The 17,671-nt window shown below is 42.9% G+C and overlaps 2 protein-coding genes across 4 annotated transcripts; both read right to left on the bottom strand.

Annotated features, from left to right (window-relative positions):
- Positions 1-522: 522 nt before the first annotated feature.
- On the bottom strand, positions 523-4,410 carry LOC124002173 (protein TMED8-like). The gene is made up of 6 exons (XM_046309508.1): positions 4,266-4,410; positions 3,143-3,254; positions 2,818-2,917; positions 2,617-2,713; positions 2,086-2,379; positions 523-1,932 (listed from the first exon to the last, which is right to left on the bottom strand). Exons 2-6 carry the CDS (start codon positions 3,250-3,252, stop codon positions 1,715-1,717), a joined length of 819 nt encoding a protein of 272 aa, XP_046165464.1. The 5' UTR covers positions 3,253-3,254; positions 4,266-4,410; the 3' UTR covers positions 523-1,714.
- Positions 4,411-4,578: 168 nt separating this feature from the next.
- On the bottom strand, positions 4,579-16,503 carry noxred1 (NADP-dependent oxidoreductase domain containing 1). Of its 3 annotated transcripts, XM_046309504.1 has the most exons (7): positions 16,447-16,503; positions 16,155-16,322; positions 6,217-6,413; positions 5,944-6,124; positions 5,551-5,705; positions 5,240-5,438; positions 4,579-5,042 (listed from the first exon to the last, which is right to left on the bottom strand). In XM_046309504.1, exons 2-7 carry the CDS (start codon positions 16,310-16,312, stop codon positions 4,835-4,837), a joined length of 1,098 nt encoding a protein of 365 aa, XP_046165460.1. In that variant the 5' UTR covers positions 16,313-16,322; positions 16,447-16,503; the 3' UTR covers positions 4,579-4,834. The 3 variants fall into 3 exon arrangements, with proteins under 3 accessions (XP_046165460.1, XP_046165461.1, XP_046165462.1); XM_046309505.1 differs by lacking the exon at positions 16,447-16,503 and having other exon boundaries at positions 6,217-6,417; positions 16,155-16,257; XM_046309506.1 differs by lacking the exons at positions 6,217-6,413; positions 16,447-16,503 and having other exon boundaries at positions 16,155-16,291.
- Between the last annotated feature and the right edge of the window lie 1,168 nt (positions 16,504-17,671).

Raw genomic sequence — 17,671 nt, 5'->3', positions numbered from 1 at the left:
CTCATTGGTTTTTAGGAGCGAGGTCCATAGAGAAATGGTTTGTTGACATTGGTATGGAAGAACTTGACTGGCCTGCACAGAGCTATGACCTCAACCCAATCGAACACCTTTGGGATGAATTGGAATGCCGACTGCGAGCAGGCCTAATCACCGAAAATCATTGCACAACCTCACGAATGCTCGTTGCTGAATCGAAGCAAGTCCCCGTAGCAATGTTCCAACAGCTAGTGGAAAGCCTTCACAGAAGAGTGGAGGCTGTTATAGCAGCGAATGCCGATAATTTTGGAATGAGATGTTCGAAGTGTCCACATACTTTTGGTCATATAGTGTATATGCTTTCACTTCAGAGGGTTGTTGCACTTGGTTAACACCAATGCTTTCACATAGAGCCAGCCATTACTGTAACAAACATATGCAGCCCAAAAGCTTTGATCAGGATATTAATTGGCTGAGACCAAGCTCTATACTTGGCTACTTCATAGTACCATGACACAAATGAGGCAGAGCTGTAGAAATGTAATATACCGTAATGCAAGAGACTTTTTATTGTGAAAACTTTTCAGGAAAGCTTATAACAGAAACACATACTGTATAGTACAAAACTGAAACTTATTTTCAGTTGCCTTATATTTTAGCAGCACAATTCATGATCTTTGGAAACATGCACAACACAGACATTTGAGGTACAAACATTTTTGGAAATTACGTGTGGGCGGCTATAATCAAATTTAGGTGCATACAGCGCTACACAACACAGAAACGACACACTCAAAATGATCTTCCTTTACAGAGATTGGTACATAACATTTTACTTTAAAAAGGGACAATCCAAGTCACACATACTAACAGATTCAAAATATTTCTGTATCTACAATAGTCTCATGTGATTGTCCACCAAGATCAACCCATCACCTGACAACCTGCTAACTAAATAGGGATTTGGCAATGTAAATATGGAACCAATTTGACATAAGAGCTTTTTGTGCCAGGGATGGCTTTTATTTGTCAATAAGACAGGCGGTAACCATTTGCTTTAGGATTGGACTCAGAGAAACATCTAATACACTTTCATCAACATAATTGCTCATTCCAATCACAATATGCAGAAAAATTATGGAATTGTTGTACAGGAATATTGTTTAAGATACTGCATTTGGATCATCATACAATTCAAGTTGACGTTTAAGAAAAAAGTTTGGCAAAAAATTGACATACATGAAGTACACACCAACATTATATGATATCAAACAATGTGTAGACAGACACAAAAAGAAAACCTCCCAGTTCTATGGAGCACCTCTTCTGCTTAAGCTTTTGACCAAGCAAATCATCTTTCTATCAGTGTTCCCCGATTGCTGCCACCACTGAAATTGTGTCTGAATAAAAATCTATACTATATATAGAATATATATCTTGAAAATATGGGCAATTTGCCTTAACTCACTACACAAAACTTTTAAACACACCAGAACATGGAACAAACATAAAGCTTCATAAAATCTTGCTCACAGTAAAAACACATGAAAAAAAAGTGCTCCATAATTCTCAAGTCCTCTCACATTTTAAATGTAGCCTTAAACCAAGCAACACCAGCTGATTGTGATAAAAAATATATGCACCTATAATTAACCCTAAATTATTCTATGGAATCAAAAATAGATATCAATTATTTGAAGCGAAGTCATACATTCATATGCAATAGTGGACTGGATCCTCAGGCACTGTAATACACCCTGTAGTACAGAGTCTTATTTCGCCATAGTGAGTAGGAGTTATCAAACTTCAGAAGGTAAGTGCCCTCGCCTGGATACTCATGACTACCACCTTGCACTGCCATGTGACTGTCCTGACGATACACAGGTAAGATTTCCCCTAGGTTGGAGTTGGCCAATGATTTGGACCCCTTCTCAACATCTCCTGTGTTGACAGGTCCTGCAGGAGACAACAAATAGTCTTCAAGACAACAACCTCAAATTATAGATCTGAGATCAGTTATCAAACACATTCCAAGATTTTCAGATTATGAAACATAAAAAATGTTGTAACTAAACAAGTTTCAAACCAAAAGAGGAGATGCTTACTGACCTTCTAGCTCATCTTCCTCATCTTCATCATCACTGGATTCGCTGATGTGGACCGTGATGGCCCGGCTGGTAACAGGGGTCCAGTCAAAGTAGATTCCAAAGCCTATGTCATAGCTATCTGTGGCAAACTCCCAGCACACCCGCTTTCCCTCAGGGACAGTTGGCACATGTACTGTCATAATGTCTCCTCTGTACACTGCCACCACACTGTCCTTCTCCAGTCGCAGCTTGGCCTTAAGCTCCTTCATTGCCATGGACGTCCACGTGGAAGGAGGCTTTAGCGGGGGCATTTGGACTAGAGCACAACCATAGATTATATGTGAGGACAACATGGGAACCAAACCTGAGCAGAGTGTTCAAAATGTGTGTGATAGTAGAGTATCACACAATTAGAGATGCTTTGCCAAATGTACATTTTCAACATGATTATTATTTTATCAGTAAGTTGCGATACAAACATCAGACTCCAGAACATGGATGAAAGATATGAGTTCTCTTAAGTGTCAGGAATTGTGAAACACTAGTGCGTCACCTTTTCTCTCTCCAGGGTTTTGACTATTCCCACTTCGGCTGTTCTCCTCAACATCTCCCCCCATGGCCTGCTGCCCACCAGGAGCCTCCTGATTAACCTGAAAACACACACATGCAACACATCTATAGGTGCTTGCAGTATATTCATTATTGCCAATTAATTTCATTGCCATGTACTTTTTTAGGCAGACATGATGTTTACCTCAGCCGGCTGGTTGGACCCCTCTGTGTCATTCCTTACATCCATATCAGGATTGCTTATTGGGTGGTTGGAGTTATTTGAGAGATCTGTGCTCTGGAGCCTATACACAGACAGATGACAATGCTAATAAAACTTTTAATCACAATTCAACATACAATGCTTTGTGAGGCATACATTTAAAAAAATTAACTGGCAAACCATTACAAATATTCAACATTTTTGTAATGTATTTCAATTGCATAGTTATATCACATGTTTCAGGAATGAAGTACAGTAGCTAAAAAGCTAAATATCAGAGTAGGTATATCAGCAACAGGTGAGTTACCTGTCTAGAGGATTGGTCTCCCAGTTTTTTGACGTTATCCCGGGGAAAGAGGAAACCGACAACGCTGTCAATCTGGATTGAAGCTCCGATGTAGCCTCTAATTTCTCCATCGCTAAAATGAATGCATAAAACACGTTTCAGTCTCGCTCTAGGGGTGCATTCGTAAATTCACTCTGGCCATCTTCACTTTTCAGAGCACTCGTCTGTGTGCCAGAGCGCAGAATAACTGACGAATATACGAACGCTCAACATCCGTTGAATATGTCCGGTGTCAGTAAACATCAGCAAAGAAATGAGTCATAAAAATGTTTCTAGCAGCAGTTACAGTCACCAACGCTCTGAATATCCAGCTCTGCTAGGGCGAGTAAAATGGTCAGTGATGTGTTCTCTGATCTGTGCCTGGAAGTAAGTTTGCAAGCGAGCCAGTTAATTTGCGAACGCGGAGGGCACATTGAGCCCACCCTGGCACTCCACATAGAATTTAGGAACGCACCCTAAATCGCGTACTGTATTCCCTCCTCCCTATTGTCTTCAGCACTAAAATGCAGGTTACCATCATATTAGAGTAGAATGTCTGGAAGGCATTCAGATCATGCATCAAAGAAAAACAAATACAGAATGAAACATACAAAAATGCTTTATAGCATTGGAAACCAAGACTGTTCTCTGGACGTCTGCCGGTTTTGACCAGCAGAAGTGACTTTTCGTAACAGGATAGGATAACATACAGCATGTTATTATAATTAGGTTAAGGTTAGGAAAAGCGTTAGCTAAAATTGTCCCCGACGCGACTCAGAACATATAGCTACAACCAGGTCTGCCCTGAGAACGGTTTCCACTAATACGATGCTGCCTAGCTAACGTCAAAATCCGACTAATGCGCGCGCGGTTACAAGGTTACATTGCTAGCGATCTTTTTTGGTCACATAATTTCAACATTTGTAACCAATTTGGTTGCTAGTAGCAAGCTGCGGAGCAATGACTGCGCCCTGCTGAGCTGGACGTATGCTAGCTAGCTAGTATAGCTTTCGTGAAAATTGCTAGCTAGCTAGCTGGTCGGATGATCTTCTGACATTCTTTGACACATTGTCACTTGTCAACAAGTTGTAAATAAAAAACCTACCTCAGATAATCATGTGATAATTAGTTGTTGGATTCCTGCTTGGCTAGTTTCAAGGTTTTCTCCGGAAATGTAGCTAACGTTATCTGTCAACTCCGTTCAGACTGCGCAGAAACATCCCCGTAGGGAAAATAACAGATTTTTGGTACTTCCGTAATTGAACGAGTATTAGCGGAATTTGACGATGTTAATCACGTGATTAACATCGCACCTGCGGCTACAGTAATATTACCGTGACTGACACTTCAAAATGTTAATTACACTCAGGGAAAATACTAAGATTTTGTTGAGGGGAAAACCTTTCGTGTCCAGACAAAGCCACGTCAACTAGTCCTACAGCTTGATGATTATGATGATGAACACTGAATAAAGCAGTGGAGAAATTATTGCCTGGTGTTTGATGATGGATGGATAGATATGTGGATGGTCCCCATCCTTATTCCTATGCCCTGATGATAACCTGAGATTGTTATACATTTTGAAGGGTACATTAATTGATCTGCTAAAAAAATATACTCAATCCCTTTGTTTTATTCTGTTACAGTTTGAGAGTAAATCAACATCACACAAAATCAGATTTTTTTACAATGACTTGATGTTATGACAGACAGAGTTCCATCTTTGGGTTTTCCAGGCTCTTTCTTTCCCTTCAGTGGATCCACCATTACTGAATTGTATAGAGCAGAGAGACAACCCTGCATACTGTTATTTCTTGATATGAAGCGTGATAATGGTGTCTCCTTAGACTGAACATCAACTAAATTAATCCAGGGGAAAGACCTTGACAACATGGGAGACAAATTAAAAAGTATGGTTAGTTAGCCTAATCATTCATTTGTGTTAAAAAAAAATATATGTATGTTTGTCTTTCTATTCCTGTGGGTTTGAGTTTCAACACAGGTTACATTAAATATGTAAGTCAACTTTTCTCATAAGATAAACCCTTTGTACAAAATGTGTGCTGAATGAAAACTCACTCATCTGGTGTCAGGGAAGATGCATAGGAGGAATGGACAAAATTATTCAGGATGAATGCCACAGTGCCTGGACCTTTTAACTGGAACAGCTCATTGATCAGCCCAAGAGCTTCAGCAGATCCCACATTTGCCGCGGTGCACATGTTCAAGAGACTGTACAACAACCCAAACAGCCACTTTGGATCCAGACAGAGCCCACCTCAATATGAAAATGTATCAGATATCTTATCTTGTATGTCTCAATACACCATCAGACATTTACATCTCGTACAGTAAATATGCAGTAAGTGTTCACACCAAGAATTACCTACCTCTCATGGCAAGAGGACAGGATGCATCTATTACTTCTGGGTCTTTCAAAGCCGCGGTCACATGACCTCGGGAAAGCCACATGTTGACAGAGTCACAAGCCACAAACTCATACTGTGGTTTGAGAATGAAGCTGTGACCAAGAAGCTGTGCCAATCTTTAAAAAAACACAACATGATATAAAATCCATCGGGTGTGGATGGAGTTATACAAAGATGTGAGTTTTTGAGGACATTTTTTTGGGGACAATGATTTGAATAGCAGGTAATATTTCTTCAAATCAGATCAGATTTTATTTGTCACATACACATAGTTAGCAGATGTTAATGTGAGTGCCAATAACACAAGTGCCAATAACACAAGGGTTTAGGGGATTTTAATAAATGTGTTTTTACCTGTTTAATGGTACGGCAGAAAGGAAGCTGTACACCAGACAGTGCTTTGGTAGGTGGGATTGGAGCTCTGCACACACCTTGGGTAGGTGAGAGGGAAGGCAACAGAGGAACAGCACATCTGCCCAGGCCACCAATCGCTGGTTGTCAAAGTAACACATGATACCCCTTTTCACAAATTCCTCTGTTATTTAAAAGATGAAAATATATTACATTCAATACATTGTTATATTTGTAGTTCATGCCAATTGTTCCTTTCATTTTTTTTCCAATTACCTAGAGTTTCAGGCCTCCTTGAGGAAATGTTGATTTGTGACGGTTTTAGGCCATTCATTTCAAGAAGCACTTGGACCAGCTGTTTTCCAATGTGTCCCCCTCCAAGCACACCAACAGTCAGACCTTTTCCTTTTTTAGATATATTTGATGGCAGTAAAACCATATCTATGTCTTCAATTTGTCTTGGTAGGCCAATGCTTTCTCAACAAAAAATAAAATGGATTTTACTGTTAGACTATCTCATATATACAGTACCAGACAAAAGTTTGAACACACCTACTCATTCAAAGGTTTTTCTTTATTTTTACTATTTTCTACATTGTAGAATAATAGTGAAAACATAAAAACTATGAAATTACACGTATGGAATCAAGTAGTAAGTGTTAAACAAATCAAAGTGTTAAACAAATCTAAATATATTTTAGATTTGAGATTTTTTGAAGTAGCCAGCCACCCTTTGCCTTGATGACAGCTTTACGAACTCTTCGCATTCTCTCAACCAGCTTCATGAGGAATGCTTTTCCAACAGTCTTGAAGGAATTCCCACATATACTGAGAACTTCTTGGCTGCTTTTCCTTCACTCTGCGATCCAACTCATCCCAAACCATCTCAATTGGGTTGAGGTCGGGTGATTGTGGATGCCAGGTCATCTGATGCAGCACTTCATCACTCTCCTTCTTGGACAAATAGCCCTTACACAGCCTGGAGGTGTGTTGGGTCATTATCCTGTTGAAAAACAAATGATAGTCCCACTAAATGCAAACCAGATGAGATGGCGTATTACTGCAGAATTCTGTGGTAGTCATGCTGGATAAGTGTACCTTGAATTCTAAATACATCACAGAAAGTGTCACCAACAAAGCACCCCCACAACATCACACCTCTTCCTCTATGCTTTATGGTGGGAACCACACATGTGGAGATCATCCATTCACCTACTCTGTCTCTCACGAAGACACAGCGGTTGGAATCAAAAATCTCCAATTTGGACTCATCAGATCAAAGGACAGATTTCCACTGGTCAAATGTCCATTGCTAGTGTTTCTTGGCCCAAGCAAGTCTCTTCTTATTATTGGTGTCCTTAAGTAGTGGTTTATTTGCAGTATTCGACCATGAAGGCCTGATTCACGCAGTCTCCTCTGAACAGTTGATGTTGAGATGTGTCTATTACTTGAACTCTATGAACAATTTATTTGGGCTGCAATTTCTTATCCTCTGCAGCAGAGGTAACTCTGAGTCTTCCTTTCCTGTGGCGTTCCTCATGAGAACAAGTTTCATCATAGCGCTTGTGTCATGTTTTGTCTTAGATTGTCTTGTCATTATGCTTTCCCTTCTGTTCGTTTCCCCCTGCTGGTCTTATTAGGTTCGTTCCCTTTTTCTATCCCTCTCTCTCCCCCTCCCTCTCTCTCCTCTCTCTATCGTTCCGTTCCTGCTCCCAGCTGTTCCTATTCCCCTAATCATCATTTAGTCGTCCCACACCTGTTCCTTATCTTTTCCCCTGATTAGAGTCCCTATTTCTTCCCTTGTTTTCCGTTCCTGTCCTGTCGGATCCTTGTCTATTGTTCACCGTGCTGTGTCTATGTATTGCCCTGTCGTGTCGTGTTTCCCTCAGATGCTGCGTGGTGAGCAGGTGTCTGAGTCTGCTACGTTCAAGTGCCTTCCCGAGGCAACCTGCAGTTCTTGATCAAGTCTCCAGTCTGTTCTCGTCATTACGAGTAGTATTATGCCTTTTGTTTGTAAAGTAACTTCACTGGATTAAAAACTCTGTTTTCGCCAAGTCGCTTTTGGGTCCTCATTCACCTGCATAACAGAAGGATCCGACCAAGGAATGGACCCAGGGACTACAGATGCTCGTAACACTGCCGTCGAGATCCAAGGAGCCATGCTCGGCAGACACGAGCAGGAATTGTCTGCTGCTCGCCATGCCGTGGAGAACCTGGCCGCTCAGGTTTCCGACCTCTCTGGACAGTTCCAGAGTCTTCGTCTCGTGCCACCTGTTACTTCCTGGCCTGCCGAGCCTCCGGAACCTAGGGTTAATAACCCACCTTGCTACTCCGGGCAGCCCACGGAGTGCCGCTCCTTTCTCACCCAGTGTGATATTGTGTTCTCTCTCCAACCCAACACATACTCTAGCGAGAGAGCTCGGGTTGCTTACGTCATTTCACTCCTTACTGGCCGGGCTCGAGAGTGGGGCACAGCTATCTGGGAGGCAAGGGCTGATTGTTCTAACAATTACCAGAACTTTAAAGAGGAGATGATTCAGGTTTTTGACCGTTCAGTTTTTGGTAGGGAGGCTTCTAGGGCCCTGGCTTCCCTATGCCAAGGTGATCGATCCATAACGGATTACTCTATAGAGTTTCGCACTCTTGCTGCCTCTAGTGACTGGAACGAGCCGGCGCTGCTCGCTCGTTTTCTGGAGGGACTCCACGCAGTGGTCAAAGATGAGATTCTCTCTCGGGAGGTTCCTTCCAGTGTGGACTCTTTGATTGCTCTCGCCATCCGCATAGAACGACGGGTAGATCTTCGTCACCAAGCTCGTGGAAGAGAGCTCGCATCAACGGTGTTTCCCTGCTCCGCATCGCAACCATCTCCCTCCTCTGGCTCAGAGACTGAGCCCATGCAGCTGGGAGGTATTCGCATCTCGACCAAGGAGAGGGAACGGAGGATCACCAACCGCCTGTGCCTCTATTGCGGATTTGATGGACATTTTGTCAATTCATGTCCAGTAAAGGCCAGAGCTCATCAGTAAGCGGAGGGCTACTGGTGAGCGCTACTACTCAGGTCTCTTCATCTAGATCCTGTACTACTATGTCAGTCCATCTACGCTGGACCGGTTCGGGTGCTACATGCAGTGCCTTGATTGACTCTGGGGCTGAGGGTTGTTTCATGGACGAAGCATGGGCTCGGAAACATGACATTCCTTTCAGACAGTTAGACAAGCCTACGCCCATGTTTGCCTTAGATGGTAGTCATCTTCCCAGTATCAGATTTGAGACACTACCTTTAACTCTCACAGTATCTGGTAACCACAGTGAGACTATTTCTTTTTTGATTTTTCGTTCACCTTTTACACCTGTTGTTTTGGGTCATCCCTGGCTAGTATGTCATAATCCTTCTATTAATTGGTCTAGTAATTCTATCCTATCCTGGAACGTTTCTTGTCATGTGAAGTGTTTAATGTCTGCCATCCCTCCCATTTCTTCTGTCCCCACTTCTCAGGAGGAACCTGGCGATTTGACAGGAGTGCCGGAGGAATATCATGATCTGCGCACGGTCTTCAGTCGGTCCCGAGCCAACTCCCTTCCTCCTCACCGGTCGTATGATTGTAGTATTGATCTCCTTCCGGGGACCACTCCTCCTCGGGGTAGACTATACTCTCTGTCGGCTCCCGAACGTAAGGCTCTCGAGGATTATTTATCTGTGTCTCTTGACGCCGGTACCATAGTGCCTTCTTCCTCTCCGGCCGGGGCGGGGTTCTTTTTTGTTAAGAAGAAGGACGGTACTCTGCGCCCCTGCGTGGATTATCGAGGGCTGAATGACATAACGGTTAAGAATCGTTATCCGCTTCCCCTTATGTCATCAGCCTTCGAGATTCTGCAGGGAGCCAGGTGCTTTACTAAGTTGGACCTTCGTAACGCTTACCATCTCGTGCGCATCAGAGAGGGGGACGAGTGGAAAACGGCGTTTAACACTCCGTTAGGGCATTTTGAGTACCGGGTTCTGCCGTTTGGTCTCGCCAATGCGCCAGCTGTTTTTCAGGCATTAGTTAATGATGTTCTGAGAGACATGCTGAACATCTTTGTTTTTGTCTATCTTGACGATATCCTGATTTTTTCACCGTCACTCGAGATTCATGTTCAGCACGTTCGACGTGTTCTACAGCGCCTTTTAGAGAATTGTCTCTACGTGAAGGCTGAGAAGTGCTCTTTTCATGTCTCCTCCGTTACTTTTCTCGGTTCCGTTATTTCCGCTGAAGGCATTCAGATGGATTCCGCTAAGGTCCAAGCTGTCAGTGATTGGCCCGTTCCAAGGTCACGTGTCGAGTTGCAGCGCTTTTTAGGTTTCGCTAATTTCTATCGGCGTTTCATTCGTAATTTCGGTCAAGTTGCTGCCCCTCTCACAGCTCTTACTTCTGTCAAGACGTGTTTTAAGTGGTCCGGTTCCGCCCAGGGAGCTTTTGATCTTCTAAAAGAACGTTTTACGTCCGCTCCTATCCTCGTTACTCCTGACGTCACTAGACAATTCATTGTCGAGGTTGACGCTTCAGAGGTAGGCGTGGGAGCCATTCTATCCCAGCGCTTCCAGTCTGACGATAAGGTTCATCCTTGCGCTTATTTTTCTCATCGCCTGTCGCCATCTGAGCGCAACTATGATGTGGGTAACCGTGAACTGCTCGCCATCCGCTTAGCCCTAGGCGAATGGCAACAGTGGTTGGAGGGGGCGACCGTTCCTTTGTCGTTTGGACAGACCATAAGAACCTTGAGTACATCCGTTCTGCCAAACGACTTAATGCCCGTCAAGCTCGTTGGGCGTTGTTTTTCGCTCGTTTCGAGTTTGTGATTTCTTACCGTCCGGGTAGCAAAAACACCAAGCCTGATGCCTTATCCCGTCTGTTTAGTTCTTCTGTGGCTTCTACTGATCCCGAGGGGATTCTTCCTTATGGGCGTGTTGTCGGGTTGACAGTCTGGGGAATTGAAAGACAGGTTAAGCAAGCACTCACGCACACTGCGTCGCCGCGCGCTTGTCCTAGTAACCTCCTTTTCGTTCCTGTTTCCACTCGTCTGGCTGTTCTTCAGTGGGCTCACTCTGCCAAGTTAGCTGGTCATCCCGGTGTTCGAGGCACTCTTGCGTCTATTCGCCAGCGCTTTTGGTGGCCGACTCAGGAGCGTGACACGCGCCGTTTCGTGGCTGCTTGTTCGGACTGCGCGCAGACTAAGTCGGGTAACTCTCCTCCTGCCGGTCGTCTCAGACCGCTCCCCATTCCTTCTCGACCATGGTCTCACATCGCCCTAGACTTCATTACCGGTCTGCCTTTGTCTGCGGGGAAGACTGTGATTCTTACGGTTGTCGATAGGTTCTCTAAGGCGGCACATTTCATTCCCCTCGCTAAACTTCCTTCCGCTAAGGAGACGGCACAAATCATTATCGAGAATGTGTTCAGAATTCATGGCCTCCCGTTAGACGCCGTTTCAGACAGAGGCCCGCAATTCACGTCACAGTTTTGGAGGGAGTTCTGTCGTTTGATTGGTGCCTCCGTCAGTCTCTCTTCCGGGTTTCATCCCCAGTCTAACGGTCAAGCAGAGAGGGCCAATCAGACGATTGGTCGCATACTACGCAGCCTTTCTTTCAGAAACCCTGCGTCTTGGGCAGAACAGCTCCCTGGGCAGAATACGCTCACAACTCGCTTCCTTCGTCTGCTACCGGGTTATCTCCGTTTCAGAGTAGTCTGGGTTACCAGCCTCCTCTGTTCTCATCCCAGCTTGCCGAGTCCAGCGTTCCCTCCGCTCAAGCGTTTGTCCAACGTTGTGAGCGCACCTGGAGGAGGGTGAGGTCTGCACTTTGCCGTTACAGGGCACAGACTGTGAGAGCCGCCAATAAACGCAGGATTAAGAGTCCAAGGTATTGTTGCGGCCAGAGAGTGTGGCTTTCCACTCGCAACCTTCCTCTTACGACAGCTTCTCGTAAGTTGACTCTGCGGTTCATTGGTCCGTTCCGTGTCTCCCAGGTCGTCAATCCTGTCGCTGTGCGACTGCTTCTTCCGCGACATCTTCGTCGTCCATCCTGTCTTCCATGTCTCCTGTGTCAAGCCCTTTCTTCGCACCCCCGTTCGTCTTCCCTCCCGTCCTTGTCGAGAGCACACCTATTTACAAGGTACGTAAGATCTTGGACATGCGTTCTCGGGGACGGGGTCACCAATACTTAGTGGATTGGGAGGGTTACGGTCCTGAGGAGAGGAGTTGGGTTCCGTCTCGGGACGTGCTGGACCGTTCACTTATTGATGATTTCCTCCGTTGCCGCCAGGATTCCTCCTCGAGTGCGCCAGGAGGCGCTCGGTGAGTGGGGGGGTACTGTCATGTTTTGTCTTAGATTGTCTTGTCATTATGCTTTCCCTTCTGTTCGTTTCCCCCTGCTGGTCTTATTAGGTTCGTTCCCTTTTTCTATCCCTCTCTCCCCCTCCCTCTCTCTCCTCTCTCTATCGTTCCGTTCCTGCTCCCAGCTGTTCCTATTCCCCTAATCATCATTTAGTCGTCCCACACCTGTTCCTTATCTTTTCCCCTAATTAGAGTCCCTATTTCTTCCCTTGTTTTCCGTTCCTGTCCTGTCGGATCCTTGTCTATTGCTCACCGTGCTGTGTCTATGTATTGCCCTGTCGTGTCGTGTTTCCCTCAGATGCTGCGTGGTGAGCAGGTGTCTGAGTCTGCTACGTTCAAGTGCCTTCCCGAGGCAACCTGCAGTTCTTGATCAAGTCTCCAGTCTGTTCTCGTCATTACGAGTAGTATTATGCCTTTTGTTTGTAAAGTAACTTTACTGGATTAAAAACTCTGTTTTCGCCAAGTCGCTTTTGGGTCCTCATTCACCTGCATAACAGCTTGATGGTTTTTGTGACTGCACTTGAAGAAACTTTAATAAAAGTTCTTGAAATTTTCCAGATTAACTGACCTTCATGTCTTAAAGTAGTGATGGACTGTAAATTCTCTTTGCTTATTTGAGGTGTTCTTGCAATAATATGGACTTGGTCTTTTACCAAATAGGGCTATCTTCTGTATATCACACTACCGTGTCACAATTCAACTGATTGGCTCAAAACACATTAAGGAAATAAATTCCACAAAATGAACTTTTAACAAGGCACACTTGTTAATTGAAATGCATTCCAGGTGACTACCTCATGAAGCTGGTTGAGAACACCAAGAGTGTGCAAACCTGTCATCAAGGCAAAGGCTGGCTATTTGAAGAATCTCATATATAAATATATTTAGATTTATTTAACACTTTTTTGGTTACATAGTTTCATAGTTTGTGTTAACTATTATTCAACAATGTAGAAACAAGTTTTAAAAAATAAAAATATATTGAATATAATAAAAAATAAAAAAAAAAAAAAAAAACTTGAATGAGTAGGTGTCCAAACTTTTGACTGGTACTGTGTATATATATATACAGTTAGCCAAATACATTTAAACTCAGTTTGTCACAATTCCTGACATTTAATCCAAGTAAAAATTCCCTGTCATAGGTCAGTTAGTATCACCACTATTTTAAGAATGTGAAATGTCAGAATAATAGTAGAGAAAATTATTTCTTTCAGCTTTTATTTCTTTCATCACATTCCCAGTGGGTCAGATGTTTACATTCACCCATTTAGTATTTGGTAGCATTATACCTATAAATTGTTTAACTTGGGTCAAACGTTTCGGGTAGCCTTCCAAGCTTCCCACAGTCAGTTGGATAAATGTTGGCTTATTCCTCCTGACAGAGCTGGTGTAACTGAGTCAGGTTTGTAGGCCTCCTTGCTCGCACACGCTTTTTCAGTTCTGCCCACAAATTATCTATGGGATTGAGGTCAGGGCTTTGTGATGGCCACTCCAATACCTTGACTTTGTTGTCCTTAAGCCATTTGCCACAACTTTGGGAGTATGCCTGGGGTCATTGTCCATTTGGAAGAGCTTCAACCTCCTGACTGATGTCTTAAGATGTTGCTTCAATATATACACATCATTTTCCTACCTCATGATGCCATCTATTTTGTGAAGTGCACCAGTCACTCCTGCAGCAAAGCACCCCCACAACATGATGCTGCCACCCCTGTGCTTAACGGTTGGGATGGTGTTCTTCGGCTTGCAAGCGTCCCCCTCTTTCCTCCAAACATAACAATGGTCATTATGGCCAAACATTTCAATTTTTGTTTCATCAGACCAGAGGACCACATTTCTCCAAAAAGTATGATCTTTGTCCCGATGTGCAGTTGCAAACCGTAGTCTGGCTTTTTTATGGCGGTTTTGGAGCAGTGGATTCTTCCTTGCTGAACGGCCTTTCAGGTTATGTCGATATAGGACTCGTTTTTACTGATGATAGAGATACTTTTGTGCCTGTTTCTGCCAGCATCTTCACAAGGTCCTTTGCTGTTGTTCTGGGATTGATTTGCACTTTTCACACCAAAGCACGTTTATCTCTAGGAGACAGTTGTCATAACCACACAGGTATTTGGAAATTGCTCCCAAGGATGAACCAGACTCATGGAGGTCTACAATGCTTTTTCTGAGGTATTGGCTGATTTCTTTTGATTTTCCCTTAATGTCAAGCAAAGAGGCACTGAGTTTGAAGGTTGGCCTTGAAATACATCCACAGGTTCACCTCCAATTGACTCACATGATGTCAATTAGCCTATCAGAAGCTTCTAAAGCAGTGACATAATTTTCTGTAATTTTCCAAGCTGTTTAAAGGCAGTCAATTTAGTGTATGTAAACGTCTGACCCACTGGAATTGTGATACAGTGAATTATAAGCAAAATAATCTGTCTGTCAACAATTGTTGGGAAAATGACTTGTGTCATGCACAAAGTAGATGTTCCTACCGACTGGCCAAAACTACAGTTTGTTAACAAGAAATCTGTGGAGTGGTTGAAAAACGAGTTTTAATGACTCCAACATAAACTACCAACTTCAACTGTGTATATAATATATATATATTATATATAATTATTTTCTAAGTAGGCCTAACAAAATTATTGCCTAGACATAGTGGTCGCCAACTGGTCGATCTTCAAGGCATTCATAGTCAATCACCAAATATTTATGTAGAAAAGCCAAAGAACGATAAAGGCTTGCGCTCCTTTTCAAAAATCGTGTTGAGCTGTTGTGATAGGTGCGCTTGATTCAAAAGTCATGCGCACCGGTAGAAAGTGTTCCCACGAAACAAACTCCACCTACCCGACAGACCGGTCGAATCTGTGACTAAATCGAGTGGATCTATGCGCTGCCCAATCGGATAGCTGAAATCACCGTGGCTACATAGCTTCCATGACCACATTGGGGTTTAATAGGCTACTAGCCTACGTAAGATTTAATAACTTTTAAAACCATGACCACAGAGAGACTGTCAATGAATACAGCAAAGAGCTGCTGTTTTTATGAGTGAGTTCATGTTTATATTCAGCACTGTCACTTTTTATTCAACACTATTACAAAACGCCCTTCTCCGTACTTCCGCTCGGGCTGCAGCTGCAATGAATGAGTAGCCAAGTTTCGATAGCCCTGCGTTTTATTATTATTAACCAGCTCGTCGTGTCGATTTTAATATTAAGGAATATCTAACTTTCTCTGGTCATAAGAACAACAATTTGTGCATGAGGCAAATGCGGTGCGACTCGAGTTTCGCCATCAGGTGGAAGACGGTGTCCTCTCTCTCTGGTCAGTCTCACCGGAGGAAAGGAGAGGTGAGAAGCGGTTGGGAAAATTTGTTTTGAAAGGTCATCCAACTCGGAATTCCAAGTCGGACACTCGGGCATCTTTCTAGAGCTCCGACTTTTCGACCTGAAGATCACTGAAGTCGTGATTTGATGTCGTTGACCATCAGATGCAGGTACCATAAGTGCAGTAAAATAAAAAAGCGAATTATTTCAATTCACGCTTCACAGTGCCTCACTGTGCTTACACTTATCTATTTTGGTATCAAAGCGCGAGAATATATGGTCTGATTAACAATATTGGCAGGCCAATCATATAGCCAATATGCTGTGATGTATTAGGCCTACTACCCAAACCTCATTCTTACAAAACTGTGTGTGTGAGGTTAATGTAAAAAAAATCTGAGCAGTAGAGCGCAGCATGCTTTTTGACTGCGAAGGTGATCTTGACTCAGACAAGGTTGGTGACCACTGGCCTAGAGTGTTGTACTGTATTGTGTGGGATATTGTGTTTCGAGTTTCCAAGCATACCTCAATGAATATGCAAGTTTGCACAAGAATGCTGCATGTACACATCCACATACAGTCAATCCATTAGCGCGTGCACGAAGGAATATGAATTCTTTTTCATTTTCACTTAATCCACACTCGAAGCCAAGGCTGTTAAGATTTACAGTGAAGTCCAACATCGGAAAAGGTCTGCAAAGTGGAGGATAAAAATCAATATTTCAGTGTTTACTCGACACATTGTATGACATGATAGTGTAATGTTACAATATTGTATCATTATTTACAGAACGGTATGCGAGTGCAACAAACTTACCAACTCTGTCCCGTTTGTTGCTTCCCCACTGTTTCTATGGTAACCAACATGTGGGTGTGTCCTATTTTTTTTTTTTGCCTCCACTTATGAGCATTATTATAAAAGGAATAACGTTTGGCTTCTCGAGGCAAGATATTTCAGTGGACATTAAATCGTTTATTTCCCTTTTTAAAGAATATCACATGACTTTAATACAAATTGTGAAGATCAACTGTACAGTTATGTACAATAAAAAATATCACATACATTCCAATTCCCATTACATTAACAGTTGGACAGTGGTTCAATACAAAAATGTCTAAAACAACTCAGGGTTGTAGAGCATATTTAAAGGCTGCATCACAATTATATCAGCCTCCAAAATAAGCACAGATGCCTACAAACAATATTGCAAACATGGGCATGATATTTAAGACTAAGTAGCAGACAGCACAAGAGGATTTAGGGAAAAGTATAGTGACATTTATGTGAAATGTGTAATATAGATGGGCACAGACTGCTTCTCAATTTTATATTTATAAAATGTCAATTTAAACATGACCAAAAACAATGGCCACAGACAATTGTGCCACAGGACAGTAGCCTGCAATGCTCTCATAATGTATTTCAGAGTCACTAAACAGCCATAATCGGCAAAAAGTCTAACACCCCCATTTTACTGGTCTCAGTTACAACATCAGTTGTAATTGAAAATGCAGATCTATACATTAACCACAACACATTACCAAATGCTGAGAATGTCTGTTAGGATGCTGTCTGCAAGAAATGTTACATAGAATATTTAGTTATAAAGCCCACACATATACATGGTACACTGTATAAAATGTTAGGGGACATACACTTCAATAGCTTACAGCATCTCGTTGAGATATTAGTGTTATGACACATTAGAATAAGCAAATGTTGAATATGACAAACTACAGATGTGCTGTACTCATCTCTGTACCATGTTAGGATATGATGCACTACTGTTACCATTATGGAAAGATTATCGACATTGAAAACAAGCCAGTCCTATCCTATAGCCAAGGTAATCAATTATGATCTACAGTATGGCACAGTGACCTCTGACTCTTGCACACTAGCTGCTCCTATGGGTCCCGTTGTCTAACATATGGTAGTACAACAGTATAATATTACCATGAAGGCACTGCAAGGGAAAATGTGATATAAAAAGGTAACACAAGCTGATTCACACGAGCTCCAACCGCCACAAGTCTAATTA

This window comes from Oncorhynchus gorbuscha, linkage group LG17 (genome assembly GCF_021184085.1).
Source record: "Oncorhynchus gorbuscha isolate QuinsamMale2020 ecotype Even-year linkage group LG17, OgorEven_v1.0, whole genome shotgun sequence".
NCBI lineage: Eukaryota > Metazoa > Chordata > Actinopteri > Salmoniformes > Salmonidae > Oncorhynchus > Oncorhynchus gorbuscha.
This window is presented reverse-complemented; position numbering and strand designations above follow the sequence as displayed.